The sequence below is a fragment of the Calidris pugnax genome, unplaced genomic scaffold (genome assembly GCF_001431845.1).
Source record: "Calidris pugnax isolate Ruff unplaced genomic scaffold, ASM143184v1 scaffold40, whole genome shotgun sequence".
NCBI lineage: Eukaryota > Metazoa > Chordata > Aves > Charadriiformes > Scolopacidae > Calidris > Calidris pugnax.
This window is the reverse complement of record NW_015090796.1, coordinates 2,525,082-2,543,723: the sequence shown is the minus strand read 5'-3', so window position 1 is coordinate 2,543,723 and position 18,642 is coordinate 2,525,082. Positions and strand designations below refer to the sequence as shown.

Genomic DNA, 18,642 nt, shown 5'->3' with positions numbered 1-18,642 from the left:
TCTGTGCACTGTTTTCCACAAATAAGCAGGTGAGTACATGACTTTTTGTAAGGCAAAAGTAAAGTGAAAGAGCAAATTTCTCACAAAATGTACAGCTATGTAACTCCGTAATCTGGAAAATGGAGCTCTTTAAGAAGTTTACCATCATGTCTTACTGCAGATCTACAGCCACAATACATGCAGTATATAAATAATTACTTTATCGCAATAGAAGTTCATGTGAAAACTTGAGATGTCATTATTGCACGTGACAGAGTGGTGCCTGCTGTGACACTATTATTTTTAGGTTATACTTCATTGTACGTGTTGCACATTTCATGAAGCAGGCTTGTGGTAGGTGTTAGTACAAGTAAGCCATTGCACACACGAATGTATACATTCTTTTAAAGCTGAAAGTAATTAGTAGGTCTTATAGTGATATGAAAATCATCCCTCGTTTACAGGTACCTGAATTTGAAACACATTTTTTTGTTGAGCTGTATGCTGTAAGCACAGGAGCTGCATTGAACAACAGTGCCAGATTTGCTTTCATAACAGTCCTTGAAAGTGATGCTCCTCGTGGTTTAGTATATTTTTCCGTGGGATCTCGTTTTGCTGTGGCTCATAAGAAGACAACTTTAATTAGTCTGCAAGTGCTTAGAGATTCTAGTACATCAATAACCACAGTGGTCACCTACAGCATGCAGGTAGGACTTCTATTATTATTTTTATTATTTAAATTAATAGTTAATATTAAATCATAGTTCATTCTCTAAAGGAAATGTGACCATAACTTGCATTTTTTCAGGAAACAATCAAACATTTGCTGGGCCCAAGTGGTCAAACTTCTCTGCGTTTCAATTATTAAAAAGACCTTGTTTTCATTTCCTTGTCAAGCATGATTTTGTTCATATTACTTTCCAGTGGCATTAAATACATTTCTTTCTTTGTCTTAACATCCTCATGAGACTCCAGTTTATGAGGCTTCTTTCTCTGAAATTAAGTTTTTATCATTATGGGTATGACTATCACAATTCAGATACCAACTCACTTGCAGTTTAGGTCAGAAACTTATTAATATACAAAGCACAATTAGGAAAAGAGAAGGAGTACTTTAATCAGATTTTATTCCTTGTTCTTGAAGTACCAAACTCAAAAATTGTTCTTCTGATTGAAAAATCTCATGTGCATAAGTCAATGTTTACCATCCCCATTCATTTTTGTAAAGTTTACAGCTGTAACACCAGGCTCTTCTGTTGACTCTTTTATCTCTAAATGAGAACCTCATTATTATTATTGACAGATGATGAAGGTTCTCCTTTAGCAGAAGTAACACCTCTGCACAACTTGATTCCTTCCACTTCCTCATAGTTGTGACTCCAGCATGAGGGCACAGGCTGCAAGAGGGATTTCTCTGAATTTGCCATTGCTTTGGAATAATGCTTAGCCTGACCTACTTTGATTATGTGGGATTTTATACCTAAAAGCATTATTTCAGGGGAGGATTATTATAACCAAGCATTGTGTGGCCAGCATACTTCCATCACCCTTTATAATAAGTGGGTTTGCATTCTATTGTTATAATGCATGCATTGCATTTTAACTGCATGGGATTCCATGGTGTTCCCAGACATTTATTATAGAGTAGCTGGCCAGTGTTTATTAGTTAGATTGAGTGGTTACATATTTTCACATTCTTTCCAGCCAAGAGTTCATTAAAATTTAGCTGTTAAATGGAGAAGAGGATAAAAGTGTATATTTAGGCTAAAATACAGGAGGCAATTCCTTATCCGTTTGTATTTTTTATATAACAACCCTTTTGGGGGATATTTTTAGGTGTTGAGGGTGCATGGTCAAGTGTCAAAGTATTGGTGCTTTGGGTACCTGTAAAATCAGAAGTCACAGCAGGCAAGAAGCGTGAGGTGCTCACTGGAATCAGGTGTTTCTGTCATTCCTACAGAGATTTCTAAAACATTATTCTTAGTGTCACTTACTTCCCTGTTTCCCAGTTCTCAACTGGAAGTGATAAAAAAGGAAAACTTCCCACTGGAATTTTCACAGATTACGTGACCATGTTCTAGAGCAGTTCTGAAGAGATACATACACTACTTTGATTCACAGCTTTCTCCAGCAAACTCAAAAAATGTCTGATTTGTTCCATAAGTAAACTTTACTAGTTAAATATAAATGTTTTGAAAAGGAGTCTAGTATCTCACAAATAAAAATCACTGTTATTTTATAGTAGGAAACCTTTTCAAGTTTACTTAACAGTCAGTATACAATCTGTTGAAAAATCATACACTTGAGTAATCTATGTTAGTTTCCATTTAAGGAAATTTTATTATATTACTAGATATAATATCAAGGTTATGGCAACTGACAAAAAGAGCAAGAATGTGAAGAGTGAAACAGTATCTGCAAACCTCATGGAAAGTAAAAATAGTGCTACTTTGCAGGGAAAAGAAGCCATGTAGCATTCCTACATAAGTTCATCTGTTTGCCTTACATGTGTATTCTACAGTGAATGCTTTGCCTTTGGACCTAAATGTATTGCTCTTCTTTTAAGTATTTATACCAGGACTGAAAATATGATGCATTGGTATTAGTTAGGGATTTCTAAAACCTTTGCTTGGCTTTTGTTTAGTTTTTATGTATCAGTTATTGCTGTCTGTGCCCTGAATTGAGGGACTTCATGCTGCAGCCATGAACTCACATCAGCCCCTCCGGAATTCATCCCACAGATGTGCTGACACTTCTGTAATATCCATTCACCCAGAAAAGTTTTGTGCATTTTTTCTCTGGAAAAGAAAGAGAGGGATCCTGTTTACTATTGGCATATATGTAATTCTTCCCCTAGGTTGTCACGAACCACAAGTGACAGATTAGTATTTCTGGGAGATACCTCATTTAATGTAATTAATTGTTATATCATTCTTAACTGCCTTTTGAAAGGGGACTTCTTTTTTACACATTTAAATTTTACCCATTGAAAATATGTGTGTTCTACAGCAGCTGGTTTTGAACAATTGTATCCGTCATAATGTTACCTAAATCTCTTTTGGTTTGTTTTAAGGAGCTACAAAAACCTGAACCTATTGGTCGGACTTTCATATCTCCAGCTGTGGCAGGACAAGATTTTGCCAGATCGGAAGGTTTATTGACTTTTGAACCTGGACAGCGAAATACATTTCTGGATGTGACCCTGACTCCAAAGACAGGATCTTTAAACCCATTTCCTAAACGTTTCCAGGTTGTACTTTCTAATCCCACAGGCGGTGCCAGAGTAGATGACGTGTACGGTATCGCTAACGTCACCATCGTCTCAGAGGTGGACTCCTTGCCCGTTTGGGGGCTGATTGATCAACTGCATCAGCCTCTTGATGACACCATTTTACACAGAGTCCTCCAGAATCTGAATGCCAAAGTGGCTACAGAAATTACAGAAGAGCAGCTTACTGCTGTGACACATATAATAGATAAGGTAAAACTCCCCTGCGCTTTGTGAATGACCAATGAAGGCTCTGGGGACACCTTATAGCAGCCTTCCAATACCTGAAGGGGGCCTATAGGAAGGATGGGGAGGGACTCTTTATCAGGGAGTGGGGCCATAGGACAAGGGGTAATGGCTTTAAACTGAAGGAGGGGAGATTTAGATGAGTTATTAGGAAGAAATTCTTTGCTGTGAGGGTGGTGAGAGCCTGGAACAGGTTGCCCAGAGAAGCTGTGGCTGCCCCATCCCTGGAGGGGTTCAAAACCATGTTGGAAGGGGCTTTGAGCAACCTGGTCTGGTGGGAGGTGTCCCTGCCCAGGGCAGAGGGGGTGGAACTGGATGATCTTTAAGCTCCCTTCCAACCCAAACCATGCTGTGATTCTATGATTAATAACACATAGGCCTGGTAGGATCAAGGTTAACACCCACAGCAGTGACTCAGGGGCACAGACTACAAAGGTAAAAATAGAAATTGTGAAGTCCCACAGTCAAGGAAGAAGTTTGTCTGCCTCTAGTTGGGATGGTGGCAGGAAATCAAAAATCGAATAGGTTGAAAAAAGAAACCAGTATTCATTTTGCTCAAGATTTTCTGCTGTGCACAATTTTCCCTTTGATGCCATGCTTTTGTAAAGCTTATTATGATTTTTTTGATTCTCAGGCCACGTCTTTGTTGGCTTTAGCCCTGGCACAAGACAGGGAGGCCCAAGACTTGCTTTTATCTTCACAGCTGGCTGCAGTCAACACACCAGCAAACCCTCCAGGGCCAGCTGGACCCTGCTGAGCTCTGGAGCAGGCATGCAGCTTGTCTTTTTTTGCTGAAGTAGCTTTGGGAATCGGGGTGGCAGAGGCACTGAACACTGCAGCATTGCCATGAAGTTCTGTCAAAACTCTGGGACCAGTTTTATGGCTTTCTGTCTCTTCTGGAATTTGGGGAAGAGTGCACAGGAGCTGGAAAATGTTTAAACTTTGCCTAGACACAAAGCAGTGGAACAATATTCATGAACAACAGCTCATTTGTGATTGTTGGTGTTTTGATCCAGAAAATGAAGAAAATAAGGTCAAAATTTCTCAGGACTTAACAGTCTGCAATTTGAGAGATACTGAAAAATGGTATAGCTTTTATTAAAGGTGCCACACATCTTTAATAACCAAATCCCTGTTAGTAAGCATATCTTTATGTAGTTTTTGACATGGACTGCGTCTCACACCTTGACCACAGTGATCAGAAAGGGGAAAAAATATTCTGAAATTTCAGAATGAACACGGGGATAAAAAGGGAGGTCTTACTGCACTGGTCAACATGAGGAAACGTTGTAAGCAGACTTCTGTGCATAAAACTATGTTTGTTTTCTTCTCCTCTCATTAGGTTACAGATGTAGGTGAAAAGCAGCTACTCACTGACAAAAGCAGGAGTCTGTTCTATGAGATCCTCTGTGCTCTGGCTAGCCCGAAGCGTGAGGACACACGAGGATATAGTCTGCTTGCCACGGTGACTGAGAAGTTTGCCTTTTCCCTGTTGACTGGGATAATGTGTGGATCACCAGGAGAAAGGTGAGAAAACTTGAATTCCTAATGCATTTTTGGAATCCATGACAACTTACCAATGTAGCCGAAGTTTAAATGACATTTTTAGGGAAGGTGTTTTTCTACTATTTAATATGTTACCCCTATGGAAGCGTGTTGCACTCTGACCCAACCTTATGTTGGCTCTATAAGCTCCTGGTGTCATGAATAACTGGTATGGGGTAGATCTGGGAGCAGGAGTCAGGAGATTGGGATGTATTAATTCACCTTTAGCTTAAATATTGACTGGAAAAGGATTCGTTAATCTTACTAAGAAAATAAAGTGTAATGGTATGATGGAGAGCTACGTTCTGAGACTTAGATGACAGTAAGTAACACAAAAGTTCTACTGGCATTTTGTAATTTCTGTGACCTTGGTTTTGCTCACTTGAGCATTATTTAAAAATTTTTTTAAAGCTACTCATACGTTACAAATTGCTAGTTTTGTCTGCAAGTGCGTAGCACCCTGTGGTCAGGCTAAGGGGCAGGGGAAATGGGTGACTGCAGAAATAGATGACACTGTTTTATGAGACAGGTGGTTTTAAACAGTGAGTTTCTCCCACTGTGAATCTATTAAACAACTGGTAGCCGAATTTGGAAAAAAATCAACAACCTTCTTTTCCCTCAGAAAATCAGCATGGTTCAGATTTCTATGTCAACTTCTATCAGAAATGTCACTTTTCTTGCCATTTCCTAAGTTGTAGGGGGCATGAAGCCCATCTCAGCCAAAAGGCAGTAAATGGCATAAATATCAGCAGTCTCCTGAACAGCACAAGAACTTGAAAGTTCAAATACTTTATGCCAAGGTTTTTTTGTATCATTTGTTGGGAATAAGAAGTAAAGCAAGATCATGCATTTTAATGCCTCTGCTTCCTGTAGACTCATCTCCACATCAGGTGATAAATACTAGTATTATGATAATCTAGTTTACCATGGAGGGGGTTTTGGTTGCAGTGAGCAAAACCCATAGGAAATGGTGAATCTGAAGCACAGAGTAATTCAGCCCCTCTTTTTTTTCACAGAAACTGGAACTATCTATTAAATGTCATAAAAGCTAAAACTGATGGAGGAATAAAGTATTAATTACAAATACATTTTAGAGTCATTCTGTAAAGAATAGCCAAAGCTCAGTTCCATTTACCAGCCCTATTCCTTTTCCATTTCAACAGAGGTAAAAATATCCTTGACAGTTGCCCGTACATTGCAATAATGGCTCACAACTGGTTTCCTCAGCAAATCAACGGACACAGATTTGATGGAAAAGATGGGGATTCTATTCAAGTGCCTGAACATTTACTAGAGGTCTCTGTTGACTTATCGCCTCCTCAAGAGGAGAACTGTGAATCTGTGCAGTTCACAGAATACAGCAGTCAGCAGTGGTTCCTTACTGGAGACAAAGAACTTGCCCTAAAGAACAAGGTTTGAAGATAATGCCATTTATTTTTTCAAGAAATTAGTTTAAAGTAGATATTGCTGAAAACATCTTAAATGTATTTAAAAGATGAACATTTTTGTGTGTGTCTGATTAAAATGAGCACTGAATGTTGAATTTTACTATTAAATTTGTATTTACGTTGTACGTGTTGTTTCAGGTTTTTTCTATGAGTTTAAAGGGTCGGAGCTCACACCCTTTGAAAGATAACAATGAAGTCATTTATCGGATTTATGCTACAGGAAGTCGGATTGTTCCACAAAAGTCTCTATGTCTCCTCTGGAACCAAGCTGCTGAAAGGTTATTTTATCAATTTGTTTAGTTTTCCAGTTTTTACCATGAACCCATGCATTTTACCTAAGATGTGATAACTCCAATTAGATCATTTGCGAATATAAAATCAATCCATTTCCTATCTGTTTTCTTTTCTTAATTTTTCTGGCTTTTGTACCAGCACACAGAACTTTCCTTTTTATAAAATGTGTAGTTATTCTAGCTCAGACATTTTTCAGACTTCTACTCTTGACGTTTTTCACCAAAATATTATTTAGGTTACATAATGATATGTTAGGCAATGCTGACAGGCCATAAATCCTGGAATTGCATCACTTTGCCAATATTAATGAGTTTTACTCTTTCCAATTGTTATCAGACAACACTTCAAGTCCATTCTTACTAACGTAAAGAATTAAACCTGCATCGCTGGTATTGCTTCAAGTCACTGGCTTGGAATGTTCCTAATTTGCTAATATCCACATTTTTCTTTGGGTCTGTGAAAGACACTGTCTAAGTGAACAAACAAAAAAAAAAATTTAAGGGAAAACTATGGATTTGTCTAGATCAGTGTCCTGTCTCCAATAATAGCTAAAAGTAAATGCCCAGGGAAGAGTAAGAACAAAGATCAGTAGCAGTTCCCCTAATACTGTACTCTCCAGTGACTCTATGAGCTGAATGTGATTTTCTGTATTTCATACCCCAAATGATTTGTCTACCACAAACTTGTCTAGTCTTTCCTTGCACAATCCAGAATTTTAGCACATCTGTTGGCAATCATCTCATTAGGGCTATTACTTTTTTGACAGAAAAGCCATCTCCAGTTGTTTTTTTATTATTTTTTTAAGTACTGCTGCTACTAGCTTAAATTGATGTCTCGTAGTTTTTAGAAGAAACGGTGAACTGCTGATCATTTTCCCATTCTTTTCCCATTCTTGTTGCTAGTTATATAATTGCAAAACATGGAATAAAGTTTTCTTTATGAGCTCTTCAATGCGCCATTATCTGACTAGCCTGTGTCACAGTATAAATGAATTTTGAGAGAATTATGTTCTGTATTCTGCTGAGATCTAGTTGGTTTAGATATGATTTCATTAAACTGACTGCATTATATCGCTCTATCACTGATATAAACTATTTCTCTTCAGAAAGGAGATGCAGCAGAATTTACCTCTATGCTCTCATCTTATGTAGAGACTATAGCAGATGTGAGTTCCACTAGAAATGGTTCAGGAGGTCACCATTTTTCAAAATCAGTTCAGCAATATTGAAAGAAAACAAAACACTAAATCTAGTTTCAAAACAACCAATGGCAGTATAAAATGAAGTGTTCTCCATATTGAGAATACCATATGGTATTCTGCAAGATAAGTAGCGAACTATTTGAAAAACTCACACAGACCTATAAATCTTGCAAAAGTTTTAAAAGCATGGCCACAAAAATTCTCCAGTGGAAAAAAATGTTCTTTGTCATATATTAATACATTTTTCAATTAAAAAAGTTTAAAAAAGCTATAAACAATATTTTAATTTCATGTAAATGTGCTATTCTGAGAACTGCACCTGACAGATTACACAAAACACCTATGCAGTAGTATAGGAAACTTATTATTTCAGAGATACAACAATTTTCATGTAAAAAATGTAAAATTTACATTAAATTTACCATGTAAATTACAGAAGTTGATATTCCAGCTTTGTGAATCTTCTGTTTTGCAGCTGGCTGTCTGACAGCGGGTTCTGCAAAGTGGTGGATGACACCTCAGACTACGTGGAATGCTCTTGCTCTCATATGTCCATTTATGCTGTTTATGCCCAAACAGATAACTTGTCTTCATACAATGAGGCCTTTTTCTCTTCTGGATTCATCTGCATTTCAGGTCAGTTGGTTTAAGACCATTTTCTCATTAATAACAGCTGATGACCACCAGTAAGGCTGATTTTTAGTGATTTTAGTAACTGATGACAATCTCTTTATTTGGAGGAATGTTAACTAACTTTATGTCATTAAAGTTGCCATCTGGTCTGCTATTTGCACACTGACGAATTTTGCCACTGAAAAAGAAAGCCCAGCAAAGAAATATGTTTCCTTGTTATGTTTTATTGAACCACAAAAAAGAGAAATTTGGCATTCATTTGGGTGAAGAAATGTAAAAATTCTAAGCTCACCAGTGCCTCTAGCAGCCCCAGTACAGTTGTCCTCTTTGTCCAAATCTTTCACTTTTCTGCCTACCCTGAAAGCTCTTTGACAATTTTGGTTGACAGTTTACACTCAGAAGTGATAATTTGTGGGAGATAGGTTCCATATCATGTGTGTAGAGCTCCATTTTTAGACACTCTGCTGCCTAATTGCTACCTGACATCTTGGGAGAAGCCTAAGAGTTTAACCTGTGAGGACCATGGCTCCGCTGGTAGTGACGATGGCATTTGCAGAATTTCACTGAATTTTCACTGAATTTTATAGTTGGAAGGGACCATAGAGATCATCTAGTCCAACTCCCCTGCTGAAGCAGGATTGCCTAGAGCTAGAGCATGTTACTCAGGGTCCCAAAGCATGAGACAGAAAGTAGATCTAAGTTTTAAACTTGGAGAGGAGTTGGAAAGGAGATGGAAATTACATCTTTCATGTTGCACTCAGTGCACCATTGTGTCACAGGCAACCCTGGATGAAAATAATTTTTTCTTCCTATGTTGATAGGCAGGAACCCAGGAGCAACGGGGAAAACATGCTAAAGGGGTTCTTAGTCTAACCTTAAGGCCCTTAAATGGAGTTCTGGGTCTGCTCCTTGTGAGGTTAATGACATCTATACCAGATCATCACTGTATGACCAACAAAAAAAGTTCAAGCAGCTAAATCCCCTATTTATGCCTCTCCTCACCCTCCCAGCAAACTGCCCTAACAGACTAAAGCTAGGCTTCTTAATTGTTTTAAAGCCTCAGCCATAAAAAAAGAAGAGAAGAAAACCCTCTGGTTTTCACCTGCTTCATACAAATTTATTGTTTTATTTAACAGTAACAGAAGATTTTTTTAGCAGATAAAAATACAGAGATTTTAAAGTACAGTTGAGCTTCTAAGTTAGATTGTGTTAGTGAAAGTAAAAAAAAAAAAAGACAAATTACAATAAATTTAATTATTGGTTTACAGAAAAAAAAGTTAATTTATGAGACAAATATGACACAGAATGCAAAATGCTATATAAGCGGAACAAAAAAACGATACAAAATAAGCTAACCTAGACTAAGAGAAATGTTTTGCTAAACTTGAAGCAATAAAGACTTATATATCCTTGTTCAGTAGTAGTTGCTTGCTGTAGTCATGTGTCATAAGAACATATTTTAACAATTATATTTTAACAATTTAGCCTGCTTAAAGGTTTCCTTTGAATATAACTCCAGTGCCTTTCACCTTGTTTTGGCTGGTTGTAGGTGTTTCCTTACATGATTATATATGTTTAAATCTAGTGATTAACAAATTGCTTCAGCTTTTAGAGGTATAAGGATATTATTTCTTTCTCTAACATCTCCACCTAGGTGTGTAAATATCAATAGCTGATTTTTGAAAAGTTTAGAAAGAATTCTTTCTGCAATGATTTATCTCATTCATATCTTATATATACTTGAATTTGAGCAAGCAGTCTGTCACAAGAGAGAATAAAAGGTCTGCCTTAATTGTACAAAATCTTTCCCTTCCTGGGGCATGGAAGTCCAGAAACAATTAACTTTACACGAGCTTCAGCAGTGTTTTCCTTAGTGGCTCAGCTTTCCTGGGGTCCTTCTTCCCAGAACTACTTACTGGTAGGAAATGGCCCCTTTCCACTTCTCTTCTGTTTGTGTTCACAATGAATTAGTGAAATCAGAAGCTGAGTTATTCTTTCTGAGCACTGCTATCATATTTCTATGCTGAACACAGGTGAAATGGAAGACTGGCGTTTAGAAGGTTATAGCTATCTCCCAAAGCAATGATACACAACATGAGGCGATTTTTTTTATATATTTATTTCTAAAAACAGTATTGGACTCAGTAATACAAACACTGAAGAGTTACCTGTGCTTTGTGTATAACTATTATGACAATCATCCATATCATGCAGAAATTTAAAAAAAAACCTTTGCAAAAATTACTTGTTTACATTATGCAATTATTTTAGCTCCCAAGCCTATGAAAAAATTAAAAATATTGCTTCAATAATATATTTATGAATGATCCCAGTGTGAACCAAAATGAACATAATCTCTCTGTAAGTTTTGGGTTTTGTTCTTTTTGTGTATTAATGATCTGAAGTTCAAGAGGTCCATCATTGTTGTTCTTATCTAACATAATGTGTTAATCTAAGCTTTAAATTTTTCTTTTTCCTTTTTTTTCTTTTTCTGTGTAGGTTTCACTTTGGCTATTATCTCCCACCTTTTTTGCACCAGGTGTGCAATGTTTGCTGCTAAACTTCTCACTCACATGATGGTTGCTTGTTTGGGTACTCAGGTAAGAAAAAAGGCTGAAATCTCTTTTTACTTTCCTTTTCCTTGCTTGCATGGCCATGTCTGGACAGAGCTCTTTTTGTTTTCCACAATGTAAACATTTTTGGAAAATATAAAATTTCAACATATGATACTTATAATTAATCCAGGATTCATATCCCGTGTTGGGAATACAATTGAAGTTATAATTTTCTGAAAATATTTACAGAAAACCTATGGATGATATAGCCACCTGAGAAGATAGTCCTGCATGTGGAATAATAAATGTTTTGCTGTTGTGGTATAGATTTGAGACAAAAGAGTTGCATCATTAACATCATTATTTATTAAGTAGGTTAATGTCAGTAATCATAAATTCTGTGGGAAGTATTTATTTTGAGTAGTAAATGATGAAAGCTCTTTTGCAGTGTAGTATTTGTTGAAAGGTACAGTTGTGAAACAGAATGTCGGCAAAATGATGGAGCATATAAAAGGAGAATATTTCCCTCTGTCCTATAAAATATAACTTCTTCAGCTTTGTTAATATCTGGTGAAATGGAAAGCTATGAATAACCTCAAGTATCTTGAAATTATTTAATGGAAAGATTCCTTAAGAGGGTGAATTTATGTATAGTTTTATTGCTAAAAAGATGACGCAAATTCAAATATAAATATATGAAGAAGACAGGGATGTTGAGAGAATTTAAGCATATTAACAGGCAGGTACCTAGAGGAATGTGTCATGTCAGGGAAAGACTCCATAAATGTTTGAAACAGCCCCGTGTTACCTGTAAAAGTTCAGCAATGCACATGTCTTTTGGACGAGGTTTTGTATACTGTAATGGTTAGTATATAATTTTCTTATTCATATTAGCTCATGATACAGTTTTTTGTTATACAAGGGAGTGCATCGATAATTTTCATCACAAAACTGGCCTTAAAAGAGGAGTAGGAAAGGTCCTCACGGCACTTCTAAGGGTTACTGCATTCCAGCAGGTTTCTAGTGTCTTTGGGTGTAATAGTATTCTGACATCTCAGTTCTTGATTTTTGAAACACGTACTTGATGTTTTTTAGTAATTGTGTGTAGTTACACAGCAAGATAGTGTGTTCCAGGCACACGTAATGCACCTGGTTAAAGAGGCACAGAGCTAATTTGGGGCACATAGCTCATAACACAGGTAAGGACTTGTGTAGCGTGATGTAATTATAGTAAAATTACTGTAGCACATTCTACAGTCTAACGACAGATTTCCCAAAAGCTTCTCCTACTTTTCCTTTGCAGTGAGTGTTGAATTACCAGTGTTCCCAGAACTGTTTGATAACTTGCATAGTTATGGAACTATCCTTATCCATGTTGCCTTCTTTCTGTCTCTTTTCCATTTCTTGGGCAATATGTTGCATTTCCAGTACAGAGAAGCTTGTTTCCTTTCACAGTGAGTTTCTTTTACACGTGGTATTTCAGGGTGGTTTTCTTAAGTATCTATACCCGAGGTGAAGAGTTGACTGCATGTTCAAAGTTCTCAAAACCCTAAAGTCAGATGTTAAATAGTATCCCAAATTGCTTGCACTTTGAGGCATTATTGGTGTCACCTGCCTTGGTTCTCAGTTTCAGTCTAGTTATTTCATAAGATATCTTTATCATCTTTAGAGTTACTTAGCTGCAGTAGTAGTTATCAAACTTATTTCTGAAGATACCTTGAACATGATTTCCCTGATTTACTGATACAGAATTTTATTTCCAGGCCTTAAAAGCTACTAAACTCGTGTTCCACCATTCTCAGGCCAGGGCTGCAACTGCTTTGCTGTAACATGAACGTCATGCTGTCTCACACACACACACACACACTTGCCAAAGAATGTGTAGTCAGAGCAGGTAGAGCTATGGGAACACTTCACTTGAACAGCACATTCAACTGAAATTCAGTGTTCATGAAAGCAGTCTCAGCCAAATTATCTCCAAAATGTGTATGGAAGAACCTAAACGAAGGCATTTTTAAAGCTTGACCTAAATGGGAACTAAAATAAAAAGTTGTTTCATTTTCTGTTGAATGAGGCTTTATTTAAACGTTACGAACCTATCCCTTTTAAATTTTCATATACTGATGTGTGAGCATATTGCCAGTAGTAGCAGGTCTTACCTGTTGACAACTCCAGGTTTCAAATAGTCTATTGTAACCTCGTAGGATTCTTCTCAAGGTTGGGCAGGAGCATGGTCATAGCCGTGGCCATGAGGATGGTCATGGCTGGAGACCAGCTCAGGCAGAGACCAATGATCCAGGGCTAGGTTTAAATAGAGCTGCTGGGCCTTGGAGCAGAGGAAATAGTTGGAGAAACCAGTAAGGACTGGTCAGAAACATTAATGTATATCAGTGCACTCAATGACCACTGTGTATATAGTGACTCAATAACGGCAGCTTCTCTGATTTTTATGTTGATCTCTAGTAAGCATTTTAAGCGTGAAGGGAGGGGTTTAATTTCTTTGTTTTTCAATCTTTCTCCTTGTAAGTAGAATACATTCTGAGAAAACTATATATGAAGAAAGGCATGTACTTCATGGGTGGAGAAAAGTGGGAACCAGTGCAGGAAAAGATTACAGAAGGTAACAGGTTAAGAGAGAAAAGATTTTCTACTAAAGTATGTGAACATAAAATGCCATTATTGACTTACCTGACTTCTCAGTATCACTTTTGTACACGAAGAAGGTATCTGTGGCTACTGGAACGTTATGCCTGCTTCTAGCTGCTGAAGGACTTCAAAAGTGAAAAAGCTAACTTCAGCTTGGGCCCACAGGCTTTTCTGTATGCTAAATGATTTTATTTTTTTTTCAATACACTGCATTTAAACTTGTTTATGAAATACTAATCTATGCAGAATAATTCTTGAGAACAGTGCCACACGGTATGTAAATACAGTAATTTAGTTTAACTGCAGAGATATTATTTAGAACGTCTCTAAGCCCTCAAACCCTGAAATCCATGGCTCTCCTGATCTCTTTTCCTTTTGCCTTGCAATTATTCCGCAAGTTTAGAACAAATCTTTTGAAAGAGGATTTTAGCAGGGTAACTGCTGAGCCAGTTATCTGTCTTGGGGGGTGGGAGGCAGAGACAGCTTGGCAGCAGCTGTTGAGGGAAAGAAAGTGACTTTAAGGCAGAATGAAAAGTGAAGGGATGTGTTTGACAAGAGTGAGCTGAAATGCTGCCCTAGCTGTTCTGAACAGCTGAAGGAAAATCTTCACACAGTTAACTTGTGTTGTGATATGTTGGCATATGCTCTGCCTAGAGAGAACCAGCCTGATGAGGAAGCTTAAGTTTAACAGAAAACTCTAAATAGAAGATGTTTGTCCCTCTATACCCGCCCACAAGCATGTGGACAGTGTGCATACGATTAGATAGTTACAATGCCATTAAAATTTGTTTCGTGGTTTTGCTGCACAATGGAGTTATTTAAGCCAGTTTCAGCTGAGAACTTATTATGAGAAAATCAGCACTTAATAACTCCTAGTTTAAATGTTAGTACTTTTAAATTTTAATCTGGTGATATTTAGGCAGTAGTAGACACTGGATTTTTACCTACCAGATCTGAAACCCCTCTAGAGAATGAAGGAAGCTGGTGTTTCTGTGTGCAGTTCTATTTTTACCAGAGAGAAAACATAAGAAGCTTTTCAGGTTAGTTCCTGTGTTTTATACATATGTGAATAATTAGTTTTCGTCTAATATCTGCACTGGGTGTTTATTAGGCTTGTGGTACCTTTTTAATTGCTACCAGTGCAGTAATTACTGTTCTCTGTAGATGGCAGTCAAACCTTTTCAGCCCACGGCTCAGAAATTTGCTGTTCCAAAGCCCTGCCTGCTTTGGGGTTGCTGACAGCAATTTGTTGCTCTGTCGGTGATGGGGAATGGTGATTCACAATATTCCACCTTCACTTCATTCACAGTGTGCCTAGAGCTTCCAGCACTAATGGAGCTCTCATAAAACACTCACAAATGGCTCACCAAAGCGTTTGGGGAAACTCACTGAGAAGATACAAAAGACTAGATACTTCTAAAATGTTTTTTATTCCTTTCCATTCTGATATTTACTCAAAGAATCATGCTGTCTCTGTCAGACATTATTTCTTGAATCATTAGTTAGTCATAGCATTTTGTTTATTTGTTTAACCAGCATCTTGTAAGTTCATGCAACATTACCTTAAATGCTCAAGGAAAAAAATTACTGGGCTGAGATGTAAGTTTGGGGGTAAACTTAGGTGAAGATTTGTGTATTTGAAAAATTAAAGTATAATGAGAGCATACTTCAAAGTGTCTCCATGCAGTCATACTAATCGATAAAGTTTTCCTTTTCAAAAAACTATAATTCCAGATTACAATCTTAATTGTAAGGAGCCATTGCTTATGGCTCTGGTGCTTTACCTGGGAATTCCCAGGCAGGAGCACATGAATAAGCACTTTGTATGTGGCTTGTGTGTGTAAATTCAGCTTGATGCATCTTGTCCACATTAAATTTCAGCGTGGATGCACAGGCCATTTCTACAGCACACGCTGAATATTGCAAATGATGTGAACATGTGCTAAGTTCTCCACCTAGATTTTCGTGTGTGCACTGCTCACCTGCTCTCTCTGTGTGCAGTAGCAGTTTCTCTGGAATATTTGAACATTCCCAATCTGTTTACAGCAGTAATTTGGGTACAAATGGCCCGCTATTCTTCTGGCCAGTAGTGAAAAATTGAAGTCTAGCAGTCAAATAGAAAAAAAGGCATATGGGGAACTGGGTCATCCTATTTTTGTTAAACAGTAAGTTTATATTTTCAAATTTAACTGTTCCTCAATCTACAATAGCACTTAGCATCATCACCCATCTCTGTAATATCTGTAATAATTACCAAGCTGGCAAGTGAAATTCATCCTACCGTTGACTTTGATAGAAATGCGTGGTGAAGAATCACTTTTACTGTGTTAAACAGTTTGAAAGCTGTGCCTTATTCAACTTGAGCAGAAGTACAAACATACATGTAAGTTCTGGCTTTTTTAGAAGAAATTGTGCAAAAAATCCTAGTTTAAAAAATTATTAAACCTTTATTTGGAAATTATAAACTGTGGCCTTGGTAGGATTGTTGTTTTATTATTTGGATTTACTGGGATTTGGAGGGAGACAGAAAAAAACAGTTCTGCCAGAACTAAGATAAAATTTAAAGATGTGATGAAATCTGCAAGAGGTGATGAAGAAGCAGGATATGAATGAATGGTCACAGAGCCTGTAGCTTCTGCCTTTGTGTAGAAGTGAAACTTTTGCTTTAACTTTGAATTGTTGCTTCAGCTTTATTGTTGCAAATCTCTACTCTTTTCTTCCAAACTGGGGGATTCTTGCTTTCTCCCAGATGTAATCAAAACCCAAAGAGAAATTTTCATCTATACCCAAGATAGAGGGTGTTTGCAAAGCATATTGCAGAATGAGGTGTGTAGAGTGATGCTCTGCACCACCCACTGCAAGGGCAGCTCCTGCAGAGAGATGTTGAGTCCCTGCCTCTCTCTGGGCAGCAGAGAGAAGTCTTCATGTCAGTTCAGCCCTCCTTTATGGTAAGCCTCTGCTTTTCAGTCAGCTGATGAGAAATATTAATTAAAAGGCTATTTCTGAGGAAGCCTGGTGTAGGACTTCACTAAACTCCCTGTCCATATGGAATAGGAAACTCTTATGGAATAGGAAACAACAAATATATTAATGTTAAAATATTACCCTACAGTTAGACCCCAGTTGCCCAGAGTGAGGGAATTCGCTTTATAAAACCAAATTGTCTCTGAGGAAAATTAGGCCAGAGATTTCCTTGCTTTGATTTCCTTGCTTTGATTTCCTTGTTGGAACCTGACAGCAGTAAATAATGCTGAACATGGTACCATCAGCCCTTCATGAAGTAGAACAACTCATAAGACTGGAGAGGGCATGGAAGAAACAAGAGAACTGGACCCAGGATCCAGAATTGGTGGCCCCTCTAGAAATCTAGTCAGCTCCATGTTAATGTGTTTTAGCCTGTTATTCTTCAAAGTTATTTTTTTTTAGTAAGAAGAATGATGAGCAGTAGGTAGTCTTCTTCCCACCTTAATGTCACTGTTACTATATTTGGGATAATAATGTCTAAAAATTCTGATTTAGAGAAGCAGGGATTCTGCAGGCCTTACAATGGAAAGTGGAAGATTTCCACTTCTGTAGTGGAATATTGTGACAAGCAATTACACTGGAAATTCTTTGTATTTTGGATTATTTGGTGATCAGAACCTTTCTCAAGTGAACATCCCTAAGTAGGATATCATAATGGCTTGATTTCTTAAAGGCATTATGCAATCTCTCTGTCCATGGACAATTTGTGTTGTCACTAGGACAATTTTGGAATATTCCATTCATCCTGGGATAAGTGAAGCTTCCATAGGATGAACACATTTGCCTGCTCAGCCTTTTGATGTCCTATTTCCTAATAATGGAGAACAGCCCTTGAGGTAATTATTTGATCTCACGGGAATAAATAAGTAAATATTCTTGGAAGTCCTGCTTACGTTACTTCCACAGAGGCTGGGATCACACTCAAGAGAAGCGTTAGGCTTCAGTTGATACCACATGATTTACTTAATTGATCAAAGATAAGAATGTCAATTATGTTTCTCAGCAAATTTGTCTGTATTTACAAGTAATTTTCATTTTGTAGTAGATGATTAGCGAAACTAGTTTAAATTGCTGCATTTCTGTTAAAATTGGAGATCTGTACAGCGTAGTTAGCTAGAGAAGACTTGTTGGGGGTGTCAGAAGGGAAAGATGCATCAATAGGAATGTTCATGTGCTTAAACTACTTTCTCCAGTTCCTTACATGACATTTGTGTGATCAAGCTAAATAAATGTTAGTTGCTTTACAATAGTCAATGCTATTCCATGGTACGTGATGCGTATTCCCTAATCCTGCAGATACCATGATCCAGCAAATTACAACATGTAGTGATTTCTTGGAGTCTCACCTATTTTCTTTGTTACCTTTGCAAGAAGAATTAGCACCTACGCCTTTCCTCCCAGTGATTATGTTACTAGGTTTCATACTAAATTAATTATCAGCTGATTGCAGTCATTCCCACCAAATCAGAGCACTCTTATGTTCTTGCAGCTTCTTTCAGAAGCAGTTTCATGTAATAATAAGTAGAACTATTTGGGGGATTAGTTTACATAGAAGCCCATTTCATAGTAGAGTAATCTAAATTGAATGCTTTTATAACAAAGCAATAATGTTTTATGATCAGTAAGGCTCTGAGGACCCATCTCTATCACATTATGTTACTACTTGTGAGGCTGCAATATCCAAGAAGAATCAGAAACTCAAAGCTGGAGCTAATCAGGGATTTGTAGTAGAAGAGATTACCATTTATCTCAAGATGTAAGTGACTTCATAAGCTTTATTGATTATATATATATATGCACACA

General features: G+C 37.4%; 1 protein-coding gene across 1 annotated transcript in view; it reads left to right on the top strand.

Moving 5' to 3' along the window:
- Window positions 1–18,642, top strand: part of ADGRV1 (adhesion G protein-coupled receptor V1) — a 277,476-nt gene that overhangs the window by 109,615 nt on the left and 149,219 nt on the right. The window contains exons 76-82 of the mRNA XM_014936880.1: window positions 444–686; window positions 3,053–3,460; window positions 4,836–5,020; window positions 6,202–6,451; window positions 6,625–6,764; window positions 8,457–8,617; window positions 11,114–11,214. Of these exons, the coding sequence (XP_014792366.1) occupies window positions 444–686; window positions 3,053–3,460; window positions 4,836–5,020; window positions 6,202–6,451; window positions 6,625–6,764; window positions 8,457–8,617; window positions 11,114–11,214 (1,488 nt within the window). The remainder of the gene's footprint in view (window positions 1–443; window positions 687–3,052; window positions 3,461–4,835; window positions 5,021–6,201; window positions 6,452–6,624; window positions 6,765–8,456; window positions 8,618–11,113; window positions 11,215–18,642) is intronic.